We start from the raw sequence: 13,976 nt of genomic DNA, 5'->3' as shown, positions 1-13,976 counted from the left end.
CAAATAAAACCCCTCTGTATTTGCTTGTGCACAGGCAGCCACTGCTGGGAGCCGTGCAAACACATAGCCAGTGTTATTAAAATGAGTGGCTGCAGCCCACTGCTCCCAGCTCAGGTTTCCTGTACCACCCAAACCACACCACAGATATCGAGTCTTGGCCCAGCTCTGCTCCCCATCCTCCACACCAGCACTGGCTGCTCCACATCCCCTCTCTTGCTCACTTGTCTGTCCCCCCCAGCTTGTGCTGGCCCCAGCACTCCTGCAACGATGCACTGAGATGGTTTAGGGACCTGATTCATCCAAAAAAAAATGACCCAGCAGCAAGTTAGCTTTTCATTTGACATGGGAATGAGTAGTAAGGAGGGGCTGCAATGGGGTGGTCCCAGATTAGGTCGGCCTAAATTGCCTTGGGAGCCTGTCCACCGTGCTAGAACACCTTGAATGTCCCTCTGGGTGGCAGTCAGGTACTGGCACAACTTTCCTTAATTCCTAGAAGCCTCTAGGAAAAGGAGGGGGGATTAAACTAGCCAGGGGGTAAGAACAGGTTCCTCCTCAGCAGCTGGTGTGTTGTCATTTGTTTTGTGATTCACTGGAGAAAACCCAGACTGACCAGGATGGATGCTGCACCACAGCCAAAGCACATCCTGGCTCTTTGGGACCACCACAGAGAGTCCCTGAGTCCTAAATGTGGGATCTCTTCTTCCTCCTCTCTGTCCCTGGCATGGCACAACTACAAGGACAGAATGAGTTGAATGAAGCCCAGAACAAACCAGTCTGAGCTGCTGGGCTCCACCCTTGCTCCTAGAGGGAAAAGCCACTCCAGAGACAAGAGACAGAGACAGCACAAAGCCTTTGTGAGGTTGGGTCCCACCACAGAACTCAACACAGGAGGAAGAGGAAGAGTATGAAGGGCTTGAAGGCTTAAACTGTGTGATGGTGAATGTCTATGATGTCTCTGAGACATCTGAAAAGGGCTTTGCATAATTTCTCACAGCCCTTCTGAAGGAACTTAATCCCATATGCTAATTTAAATCTGATAACTCTTATATCATGCAAGACTGGTTCAATTTCTTAAAGACAGATGGGTCCTGAGTCTACTTTTAATGTATTTTTTTCTGTTGCTGCCCCTTTACATATTTGCCTAAGGAGAAATGACATTGAGATCTATAAAGGTCAGTTGTAGACGAGATCTCAGAATGGGCAGATATGGGGTGGAATCAGCTGGTTGAACTTATTTTTTAGTGCCAAAGAGGTTTTAGGTCTTATTATTGCTAACATTTACTGTAGCAGCTGTAGGCTCTGAACAAAGCTAGGAAAAATCTGCATAAACACACATCATCAGGGACAGAGAGAGATAAAGCATCCTTTTTAAAAAACCACGTGAGCAGGGGATAGGGAGAGAGTATAAGTGATTTGCCTCCATTCACAGGGAGGTTTTGTTGCAGAGACAGAAATGGAATCTCTCTCAGAGGTCCCAAATTAGCACGTTAACCTTAAGTTTGGTTTTGCATTCATTTATGCTGAGAAATGTCATTGAGAAGAATGAAGGGAAAAATACAGACCTTGTCATCCAGAATAGGCTCGCACTGAGAGTAGTTTATCTTGGAAGCCCATGTCCCATTGCCCAGGCATTCTCTGTAGGCATTTCCTGGTACAGACCAAAATAAAAGAGAGATGAACACTCTGTGCTGGACTTGAAACAGCCTAGACATTTCACAGGTTCAAGAAAAGACTGACAGAACAGATTATTTACAAGGCAAATCAACTTATCCCACCTCTGTGACGACTGGAGCAACCCACTCAGAAGAGGAGAAATAAATAACAAACACATCTACAGACAATGAGTATTTAAAGGTATTTATTAATAGCTTTTTCTTACAGAATATGAATTCAGAAGACAGCAAAGGTATGAGAACACTGCAACTAAAACCATTCCTGGTGTTTTTCAAGGTGCCAGGTCTCACAGATCGTAAGTGAAAATCACAAATTACTGAAGCAGAGATTTTATGTCCAAATTCAACATCACCCTGCAGGGCTCTGGGAACTACACGTGGCAATACTAGAGCAAAGAGGGGAGCTCAATTTCTGGCAAGCACTCTCTTTATCCCAAGGAATTCTTTTGTGAAAACTGCAGTTTTCCTGTACAAACCTTCCTCCATTCCTCAAAGGCACATCAAATCCCAAGCAAGAGGTTCTTGTTTTTTTTTTTTTTTTTTCCATTCTTATTTTGAACTGTTTCTTAGAAACAAGAGAATTAAAATAAAACAGGAAATCCAGGAAGATCCCCAAAGGACCAATACAGGCAACTGCCTGCTGGACTCTTCATGATGCTGTTGCTGCCCTTTACCCAATTTCTTTTTGGGCCTTTGCCATGGTCATTTAGTGCAGAAAAATCAAATGGTCCTAAATGTGCTGCTGACACCAGCCTTTGATAAAGGTCAAGAGTCTTTTGAAAAGGTGCTTTTGAAAAAGGTAAAAAGACTTTTGAAAAGGTGCTTTTTCTTACTGAGAAGGGAAGTCAACAAATAACAGTCCCTGCAGATGCTCCAGACGACACCTTACCCACACAGATCACTGAATTTCATATTGCTGCTGTCTAGTTGCACTTTTCCACTGCTTCTTTTTGGAGTGATGAGGCCAAACAAAACAAAACAGTCTGAGTGGGGTTTAGGTGGTAGGATCTGATTTACCTTCCTAAAATCCCTTGCATTTGTCCCCTCCTTTGGCCAGTGCTGGTGCTCTCTGTGCAGAATTGTCGCTGATTTTGAGCCTCTGTGGCAAACTCCTGACTCTCCAGATGAGCTGATGCTTAGTCGGATGTTGAGTCCCACTTTCAGGGTACTGCTCATATGAAACCATTCTTTTATTCATTCAAACCCTTGCTTTACTCATTCTGACTCTTCATTTTCCCTGGCTGCATCCCTCCAGCTCAGCTGTGGAGAGCACAAACAGAACCCACCCTGTGGGGGAACATACAACCAACACCAGTGCAGCTCTCTGAGCTGTCACAGCTCACACACAGTGAGGGTATGAACAGGAGGGGGGGAAATCAAAATCTGAATTTCTCTTTTCCAGGATCTCCTCCAGTACCAGTCACTTCTCAACACCAGCAGCAATCAGATCTGGCTTCTGGGAACCTCTCATTCCAAACTCCAGTTGTCATTGCTAATTTACCCAACAGTGAAGGTATTTTTCTTTTTCTTTTTCTTTTTCTTTTTCTTTTCTTTTTCTTTTCTTTTTCTTTTCTCTCCTCTCCTTTCCCTTTCCCTTTCCTTTCCTTTCCTTTCCTTTCCCTTTCCCTTTCCCTTTCCTTTTCCTTTCCCCTTTCCCTTTCCCTTTCCCTTTCCTTTCCTTTCCCCTTTCCTTTCCTTTCCCTTTCCCTTTCCCTTTCCCTTTCCCCTTTCCCTTTCCCTTTCCCTTTCCTTTCCTTTCTTTCCTTTCCTTTCCCTTTCCTTTCCTTTCCTTTCCTTTCCTTTCCTTTCCTTTCCTTTCCTTTCCTTTCCTTCTCTTCCTTTCTCTCCCTCTCTCTCTCTTTCTCCCTCCCTCTTTCTTTTTTAATGCCAAAATGCAGCTCTTTTATCCACTGCTTTAGAGGAGAAAAATCTCATTTACTGGGTGAGGTAAGAGCCTCACTGGAGGCACGTGGAGGAAACAGCTCTTGCTCATGCACTGTGTGCAGAAAGACACTGGATTAAGTTCAGTTTTTCTTAATGATTGTCACAAAAAAAACAAAACAAAACAAAGAAAATCCCACAAAAACACAAGAATCATAATGGAGAACTCCACTGTAGAAACAAGCAATGAATACCCAAGAAGAAAAGAATGCTTACATGATCTTTTAACAAGAGCTAATAATAAAAAAACGTAGCTATTAGCACTATTATTTTTTCCTAGTTGAAAACCAATTGTGTAAAATCTCATTTTCCTAGACAAACAACATACTGAAGAACTCAGCATACTTTCTCTTATAATTTCCCCTTCCTTACTGACTTTATTCTCAAGAAGGAATACAGCAAATAGAGATTTGGTGATTACAACATGTGGTTATTTATGCTCTGTGTGCACCTGCACATGTTTATGTATAATATATAAAAATATATTATTATAACATATAATAATATATTGTTATAATATATAATAATATATTGTTATTGTATAACATAATAATGTATTTTTATTGCATAACACAATAATAAAATTTTATTGTATAATAATAATAATTTTATTGTATAACACAATAATAAAATATTGTTATTGTAAAACACAACTGGACAAAGAGATTTAATGTTCATGCAAATGAATAATGGGCAGTAGATGAGTCAGGATGGCACAGGCACCACTCAGCCTTTATGCACAGAGCTCTTGGCACATCATCCAATATTCACTCCTGGGCCTCAGTCTATGGTCTCTTCTTCCACGTTAAAAATGTTGATTTCCTTTTGTTGTAGATTTGTGGGTTTTGGTTTCTTCTGCTTAATCATTACTCCAGTGTTGCCCCGATTTTTAAAAGTGTTAAGTTTTCTAAAGTTCTCATAAAACTTCTTTAGCCTTCTGATAATGTTTGCATATTTCTTCTGGAGTTCTCACGCACTATTAATGTAAATAATGATTTGTATTCTTCTTTGTGGGAGGGGAGAATTGATGGACTGTTGGTTTGACCAGTGTGGTTGGAGAGGTGGCAATTTCATCCTCCAATCCACTGCCACTTTTGGAATTCTGTATATTACAAGGTCAGAAATAAAATTGGCTCTTTTTCTCTCTTGAACTCACCAAGCTTCTGTGTAGTCATTTCGTGTCCAATAGCAACACTCCAGGAGACAGGCAGGGAGGTAAAAGGGAAGTGCCTGAACAGAAAGGAATATCCAGGAGAGCTCAGGGTTTCCAGCTTCCACAGAATGGATTTCAGCCCCTCCAGGCTGCAAATTGTCCTGTTTCCCCTCCAGGGCTGACTCGGGGGTGCTGCTCAGAGTCACATTCCACCAGGAAAGCCAAGGAGAGCAGGCAGAGCCCAGACACACGACAGCAGCAGCACCAGCATTCACAGCTCTCCCAGACTCAGGTGGTGTAAAAGGGGTCTCCACCCCTGAAACACCTCATTCCACATCACGAAAAGGCAGGTCAACAAAATCTGAGCATGGCTACAGCAAAGCCTTGGCAGGAGTACAACTGGGATGGCCAATTCTCCCTGGCTCCAGCTCTTGGGAAAGTCCAGCTCAGTCTATTATTTTATAGCTCTTCACAGAATATATCCAGATAAACAACCTGACACCCACAGGAATGTCTCACTTCCATGTTTTTATACCCACAAACCCACACTATAGAGAGCCTGAACTTTATTCCTAGTGGAGTAGAACCATTTAAGAGCAAGTGAGAAATTCAAGGTGGCGAGCAAAAGTTCTTTGAATGCAGAAGACAATTAGTGTAGCACTGTTGGTTTTGTTTTGGTTTGTTTTGTTTTTTTTTTCTTTTGTTTCTGTTAAGGTTGGGATTGAAGTGTTTGAGATGATATTTTGTGTTTAGATTTAGATGTTTATTAGTTCTTGCTTATATTATAGTTTTATAAGTTGTGAGTTTTACAGTATTTTATTGTCTGTTATTTTATAACAGACAAAATACAAATCATAAAAAATACCACTGACACATGACATAATTAAAAACTTAAAGCAAACAATAAAAGAGAGTAACTTAAACTCTCCGTACTTCTAACAGCTATTAAAGAACACTTTCTACAATTATGATCTAGTACCTTATGACTACAGATATATCACCACCACAATTTTGACAGATTCACAATGCATACTATAAAAAGTCAAAAAGAGAAATAAATTCTTACCACATTAATAAAGTTTCATATTAGAAACCCAAATAGAAACATTGCATTTCTAAAAAAAAAAAAAGCAGACTGTGATAATCAGAACTCTGTCTGTTTGCAGGGCAAACAGGACTTCTAAGAAACTCTGGTGTATTTGTTATCTCAATAAAAAGAAGCTGATCAACCCAGATTTGAGCCCCTACATCAATAATAATGGAAAGTAATTTTCATCTGTCATGGAAGAACATGAGAGAAACTCACAGACTTTTATTTATTCATTTCAAGGACTCCTCACACTCTGGTGTTTGGTAAAGTGGGGAGACATCCAAACTCTGTTTCCAGTTTTCCCATAACTCCTCAGCATCCCTGCAACTCAGCACCACCAGATTAATTCTGGGAAAACTTGCATGGAATGAGAGCAGTTTTTCACAAATCAGCTCAAGGACTTTTATCCCAAACCGAAATGTGTCTTTCAGACATCTAAACTCATGTAAAATGAATTCCACCTGGATTTATTACATTTTATTAACAACACTGCCAGAGACTCTTCTGAAGAGCCCTCAGTGTGTGTCTAAACAGAAAATGGAGCAGCAACATCCAATATTTGTCATTCCAACTGTCATTTGTCTGCTCCTTAGAATGCACTGACATATTTTTGCTGTGAGGGTGACAGAACACTGGAACAGGCTGCCCAGGGAGGTTGTGGAGTCTTCCTTTTTGAAGATACTGAAAAACTTTTAAAGACATGCCCCTGGGCAACTGGCTGCAGGTGGATCTCAGCCGTCCTGTGGTTCTGTGATTAACTGCATAAAATTATCCTCTGGAACAGCTTTAAAACACAGCTCAGGTACAGTGCTCTACATCAGTTTATGAGGTAAAACCTAGCCCTTAATTTCATTTCTAACTGCAGATGATGTTGCATTCTTAGCCCTTAATTTCATTTCTAACTGCAGATGATGGTGCATTTCCGAAGGGGGTATGGAAAGGGAAGTGTTTGATGAGTGGTACTTTTTGTATTTTTCTTTTTTTTTATTGACCCCGTTGAAGAACACAAAGCCTTTCAGGTAGTGGTAACTCAATATGTATGGATTGGCCTGGTGGCAGGCTTGTGTTTAGTCAGTAAAAGTCCATTAAAGGCAGGACACAAACAGGAGGCAGGAGCACTGGGTGGATGTCATTCCCAGCAGGAAGTTCACCACTTCCTCCCAGCCATTAGTGAGTGAGAGACAACTCCAGACACTGCAGGCAGGCACTGCCAGAATGGATCTTGTCCCTAACAACTGGAACTGAGCTGGTTTTGAAAGAGATTTTGTCTTGCCATGTTTCATGTGGATGACTTTTTGACAAGGTTTACATTTCCAGTTATCATTAAAATGGAAATCTGACTTCTCTGGCTATTTATGCCTTTCATCTCCTGCATTCTACAGAGTGGCCATGGAATCTTGAGCCAAGTTCATCAGCTACTGGAGTGAAGGGAATAAACAGAAAAATGAATAAATAAATCAGACAGCCTGTTAAGCCCTGAGCTGAGGGTATGTGGCTGCTTTGGCAGCTTGCTGATCCATGTTAGCTGTCAGCTGAGCTGAAATGAAGGGTCCATCCATCAGAAAACCAGAATCATCACTGAACACACTCCCTAGAACACACAGGGTTTTGGGAAGTGGGGTTAGGGGTGAATGTGGCACACACAGATGCAATGAACACCTTGCAAGAGCACAGTGGGTCATGACATCCACCTCCCTACCCACAGGACTTGTTCAGTCCAGAATGAAAAGTGGAAGCCCCAAGAATTTTCAGTAATTATTTTGTTAAACTATTACAGACAGTCTGGTAAATCTCTCCACTGTGATTCTTTTTCACTGATATCCCATATCTACATTTTTTCCTCACTTTTAAAGACAACTGTTGAACTGGTTTTGCCTCTGATCTATCTGAGCAATTTGCCATCTTTTTCAGGGGAGGTTAGTTCTGCATATTTGCCACAGGTGGAGTTCAACCTTGTAATTTTAGAACATCAACTTGCAGCCAGTCTTGTCCACATCTCGCCAATCCCTTCCTACTCTTGTTTCCAGCAGCCCATGGTGCCCCCAGCATGAAGGTGTTGATGCCAAATTTTCCCATGGAAAGCAAGCCCAAGTAAGTGAGGTTTTTCCCTTAGATAGAAATTAAAATACTTCCTGTGATATGCTGGTCTGTAAAATCAGAAGAGGGGAGAAACCCTGCTTTGTCTCAGTGCCACGATTAGAGCTGGATGCCATCTTCTGAGCTGAATAAATGGATTTTGAAATGCACAGTTTTGGGACAGCAAAAATCACTTGACAGGTTTGGTAAATGCAAATTGGACCCAGGTTTTACCCCCTGAAGAAAAATTTCAGACACATTCAAAGAACACAGGCATAAAACAACCCAAAATATCCCAGTGCTGAATGTTGTAGCCCAGGAGCTGCTCACAACATGGAGCTCAACTCTGGTCTCTTCCAATGTTGGATTTCATGAGGATTTCAAACCTCAGGATTTCAGGGAGTTCTAATCACTGGGGCATTGCAAGATTCTCCCAGTGTCTCCTCCAAACCATTTTTATTCATTTAATATGTTCAAAATAAGACATTTTGCTTACTATTAAGCAAAAACATTTTTCCTCTTGGGTACTTATCCACCATGATCCCCAGCAAATCCAACAGGAACTGCATGATACAAATTCCTCAGATTGGCTGCCCAGATTTCATAGGAGTCTGATCAAATGAGACAGAAAAAAAACCTGTGTTGCATAAGGCACATATCACTTCATGTATGGACTATTCTTAGCCCCTTTTCAAAGTCTCAGAAAAATAGCAAGCTTCTAAAAATAGGGGCTGAATCATGGGGCTTTAAATTATTTATTCATGTGCCACCCTCCCTCTTTGGTGCTTTATTTTTTTCTGATTGTTGCAGTGACAAGCTCGAGCCAGGTAGGATTCACAAAGCATCAGGACAATTGCTTTCTATTTCTAGAAATTGTAAGTGACAGCAGCATATAATTGTGACATCCAGGAGACTGGAAAAAAAATAAAAATAATCTCTCTCCACATATTTTATTTGTGAATGAGGGATATTCTGACAAAAATAAGGAGAGGCAAGAACAGTTATCCAATTGAAGCTCATTGCTTTGTACATCAGCCAACATCAACTTGAAAGCCAAGAGGTTTTCTCTGGATGTCACAGCTGGGGATTTTTTGAATTTGTACAGAAATATAATGCACTTATAGGGGAGTCTTGGAAGGCAGATAAATTATAATTTAGGCAAGAAATGTTCCCCTAGAAAAATATTTCTAAGCTCAGCTCTGTCTGGCTCAGCTTGATGTGTCCTTAGGCTTTCAAGCACATTAGAAACGATGATGAGTTTTCTATTGTTTTCCTTTGCCAAGAAATCCTAAAAGGGTTTGCAAGAACCTTGAGCAGCCTAATTATGCTCACTTGCTGCACTGATTTCCCATCTGCTGAAGAGCTCAAGTGATTGACCCAGGTCATAGAACAGGTCAAAAGCAAAGGCAAGGAACAGAACCTTCCAGAAGTTTAGAAGTGCTCCAGGCTCCTTCAGAGTTTAGAAAAACATTTTTCTGGGTTTCCAGCCCAAGGCACCCTCTGTTGGACCTACAAAGATTGAGGGTACCTGAGGTACTCAGTTCTTCTTGGGGGTCTGGAGATTGAGGTGACCCCAAGATTGTAAAAGTCCTGGCTTCCCAGTCCGTGCAGCCAGAGAAGGAGTCTGAATGTGTAGGGTTGGCTCCTCAAGGTTGTTTATTTTCTCTTATCTATAACATTCTTTCTCAAGGAGCTGTGGTCTGTCTAGCAGGTCAGTCTGTGACAGACTCCCACCCCCTTGGGGTGGTGTTACCATTTTATACCAAAAACTACGTGTGCCATTTTTACAGTAACGTGCCAATATCTATCATCTATGTTGGACAGTGTGTCTGTACCTTCAACCAATAGAAAAGTGTCACCATCACAGCAAGACATGGAGGACAAGAAGATGGAGAAGAAGGTCAGGACATGCCCAAATCCCTCTATCTTGTCCCCTTGAACCCCTTCTTTTAAAACCCTAAAATTCTACTTTTCGCCCTGTGTTAATTCAGCTACCACACCACTCAAACCCCTGTGGCTTGTAATTCCTCATACAAAGTTGGCAGCTTTTTCCATGGGCTAAAATCAAAGCCACAGGTGTTTTTGACTTTGTGCCAAGGTCTCTGAGCCCCTGCCAGGGTCTCGAGACAGCCAGGGCAGCCAGAGGGATGTCCTGGGTTCCCACAAGTTCTGTTTGTACAGAGGAACACAGAATATTCTGGGTTGGAAAAGACTTTAAAATGATCCAGTTCCACCCCCTGCCATGGGCAGGAACACCTTCCACTATCCCAGGCTGCTCCAAGCCCTGTCCAACCTGGCCTTGAACCCTGCTTGGCCCAGGTTGGGGCTTCTGGCAGCAAGCAGTGGCATTAGAAAGATCCCATAGACTAAATTGTGCAGAACTGGCAGAAGAGTGGCTCCTTGCAACCTTGTTCAGTGAAATACCTGCTAATGTAAAATTTCTCACAAAAAATCCCACACATTCTCTTTGACTTGCTGATCCCCACATGGTTCACCTCAGGAAACACATTTTCTTGCAATATTTTTCACTCCTCGTGCCTCCAGGGTTAGCAAAAACTGTTCCATAAAATACAACTTTTTTTTATAGCAAATACTCTGTTTCTTCACAGCTTCATTTTGAATTGTTTCAGGGATGAGGTATGGGCACTGACAGGCAAATCCCAAACTTGCCCTTTCCCAAGACAATCTCTCCTCAGAAGGATGATTTGGGAATCATTCTGGAAGCTGCCTTCCTCATCCCAAATTGCTTATAGCTCCTGTGATAACCCTCCTATTAATAACTGAATAATAAAAGAATTATTATTCAATTACATAATTATTATCCCTACATAACATTAACTTCCTTAAGAAATTATTTCATGGCTTGTGAGTGAGGAAACTCTTGTCCTGAAATGTCAGGGCTGGGCTGTTACAGAAACAGCTGAGGGAACACCCAGAAGACAGGGAGAGAAAACCCAGTGAAGAGGCTCAGCAGCACTTGACAAATGCTTGGTTAATCCTGCCTGCAGCCTCCCAAGGCTTTGTGCAGTCTGCAGGTAAATCCCTGAAACAGCACAACCCCAGGTGTGAGCACACACAGAACACAAAGGTTTCCAGCTCAGACCTCCACGTATCTTTTAGAAGATAAAAGAGGGAGGTTACAAAGCACAGGTTATTCCTCAGGTTATCATCTTTTCCCTTCACCTGATTTTCAGCACAAAAAATAAACATAGAAAAAAAAAAGCCCAACAAAATATAAAAGTCAAACCAAACACCCAACCCAAACCTGTTCACTTCTAGCTGAGTAGAAACCAGAAATTGTATGACTCCCCAAAACCCTGTTGCAAAATAAAATTCTGGCATTCATGCTGTGCTTATTTCCACACCCAGTTACTCAAATTAATCTCTCCTGAAAGACCAGGTGTCACACACAAAAGAAGATGCACAGACATCACTTGTACTTCAGCAAGTCACTGACACTTGGATTGCTGGAAACTACAACAACACCCAGGACAGTCTTTCCTCATACTTGTCTTAGTCTTATATTGCTCTCTAGAAAGGAGCTCAAGATTCAGACATTTAAACTCTGATGTCCTGATGCAGATGCTGATGTGTGAGTGAAGGTTCCAATGTCCATGCTGCCACAGAGACATCCAGCACTATTTGAGGTCACCTGTCATGTTCATGGTATCTACTCAATCCAGGCCATTAAACTGTACTAAATTCCCCAATTTAAGCTAATTAATTGATCCCAAGATTGCAGCCAGCACAGTTGAGACAGATTCAGCTGATCCATGGCCATTTACTTTATGGAGCAGAGTTGTTCTTCCACTGACCCCACATTGACAACAGGAGGGATTTAATCACCTACAGCAAATAGAAGCATCTTCCCTCCTAAATTTAAGTGCTTGGCCTGGATGGGCCTGCCATTTGATGTGGAACAATCACCTTCTGTTTATTTTAAAGACTTCCCTCATTTGACTCTGGGTAATGCAATTTTTGTTTCAAGGAACAGGCTGTCACCCAACTTGTGTTTGCACAGATCATGCACAAATTACTGTGAAAGATTCCCCAGCCCAGAACACTTCCACCTGTATGGAGAGGAAACTTCCACCAACACAGCTACCTAAAAAACACACCTGGGAGAAAGGTGTGGTCTAAGAAAATGTTCTTCCTGCTGGCTAGTCCAAGGGTCATTAATTCTCCCTTTGTTGTAGTGGCAGTGAATTCCTGCAGAGCACCAGGAGGAGGAAAGGCATCACCCAGGGCTGCAGCACCATTTGTTTCTGAGTTTGACAGACCAGGAGAGCACAGAGCCATGAAATTCCCTCCCTAACCCCCTTCTGGAAGGCTGGCAGGGCACAGGCTGGTAATGATGTTTCATCTTAATGGTAACTGCTTCTTAGCTGAAATTCAAAATTCAATTAGTCGGCTGGCATAATTACTGAATGCACAGAGAGATGGCAATGATGATGAGAGGTGTAACTGTACTTTATTACCTGTAGCAAAGCACTGTGGAACTGAGAAGCACTAAGATCTGATTAACACAGGAGGGAGAGGGAGAGGAAAGGAGCTGGAGTTCAGGACAGATGACTCAAGAAGACAATTTGCACAACTTCTTGAAAGAAAAGAGTGTGTGTAGCCTCCCTCTACTTTAGTTCTTTCCTTAGCAAAGGGGGAATGTGGGAAACAATACTCTTCTCACAGAGCTTTCACTGCCTGGAATTTATGAGTTGCAGTCACAAAAGCAAAGCACAGCAGCTGTAGGAATGGCTCGTGATGGAGCAGAGAGTCAGTGGGAATAATCCTGACCTACTCTTAGAACTCTGCAAAAATAATGAGAAAGGTAGCTGAGAAAAGGAGGGATGAGAGCAGATTCCAAAATGCACCCATTCATGCGGTATTTGCCTGGTAAGGTTCAAATACCTTTTGCCAAGGAATTCACGTGAAACCTCTGGTCCAGCAGCAGATGCTGTGAGAGGAATGCAGCACACAGGAGAGACAGAAAATAAGAGGTGAGAGAAAATATCACACACAACACAGGGAATGAGTTGGGCTAAAACCTGATTATTATCCCTGAGTCAGCACTGGGGGTTTGCCTACACCACAAGAACCACAACAGTTGCTTGGCCTTACAGGGATTTTCTTTGTTAGTTGGTTTTGGGTTGTTTTTTTTTTTTTTTTTTTTTTTTTTTTTTTTCCATTTCAAACCAGATCATACATCTAGCATCTTATTAGAATCCTTGACTTTTAAAAATCCCAGCCCTAGAGGATGATTCAGACAGGTCCTGTCACACTTGAACATCTTGGGACGTCTGGACAAAAAGACAACATGCGCTGCTGTCAGCTCGTGCTGCGTGTGGTTCCCAGGAAGCTCTGTGTCTTCCCCAAGCCTAAATATTCGTCAGGAGAAGGCAGGCAAGAAACAGACTGTCTGCAAGACAAAAAAACCCTGCAAACATCAGACCAGTGACCATTTGCCAGAGCAGCCCCTGCCAGCTTTCACAGCGAAGCCTCATATAGGAACATAAAAAATTCCAGATGTTTCCTGGCAGACATGAGCCCATTTTGCTGAACCCCCCTTCTAATAATGCAACTTTAAAAAGGGGATGAGAATGGGCAAGATCTCCCAGTTTCAGTGAAGAGAACCTGAGGTGTCTGAATACAACCCCTTCCCCGACCATATAATTTTACAGGATGAGCAAAATATTCAGCAGCATCAAGGGGCTGAATTTTGACTGTGGAGATTGCAGATGTGGGGGTTATAAATAGCTTCTTTAGGCCATTGCAGATTAGGTTTGTTTGAGATGAGAAAGTAAAGTCCCTGCAGACACAGGGAAATACAATAATTCCAATCTCAAAAACCTTTTACAGACACTAATAGTGTTACATTTTCTGTGGGCTGTCCCTCCACTTAAATTCCTTTTCCCACTGGGTGAAGAATAAGGCCTAAAACCAGCTCTTGCCAGGAGAAAAGCAACACCTACCTCAGATCTTTCTTACACAGCCACAAAGAGGAACAGGAAACTTTCATTAAATAAATTACAAAAAAGGAGCACTGGGT

The 13,976-nt window shown here is 42.0% G+C and overlaps 1 protein-coding gene across 2 annotated transcripts in view; it reads right to left on the bottom strand.

The window, feature by feature from the left end:
* The window catches only part of CRHR2 (corticotropin releasing hormone receptor 2), a 147,857-nt gene that overhangs the window by 66,943 nt on the left and 66,938 nt on the right, over positions 1 to 13,976 (bottom strand). For both annotated transcript variants that reach the window (XM_053960634.1, XM_053960642.1), the window contains one exon: positions 1,563 to 1,648. In XM_053960634.1, coding sequence (XP_053816609.1) covers positions 1,563 to 1,648 — 86 coding nt within the window. The remainder of the gene's footprint in view (positions 1 to 1,562; positions 1,649 to 13,976) is intronic.

The sequence above is a fragment of the Vidua chalybeata genome, chromosome 1 (genome assembly GCF_026979565.1).
Source record: "Vidua chalybeata isolate OUT-0048 chromosome 1, bVidCha1 merged haplotype, whole genome shotgun sequence".
NCBI classification, from domain to species: Eukaryota; Metazoa; Chordata; class Aves; order Passeriformes; family Viduidae; genus Vidua; species Vidua chalybeata.
This window is presented reverse-complemented; position numbering and strand designations above follow the sequence as displayed.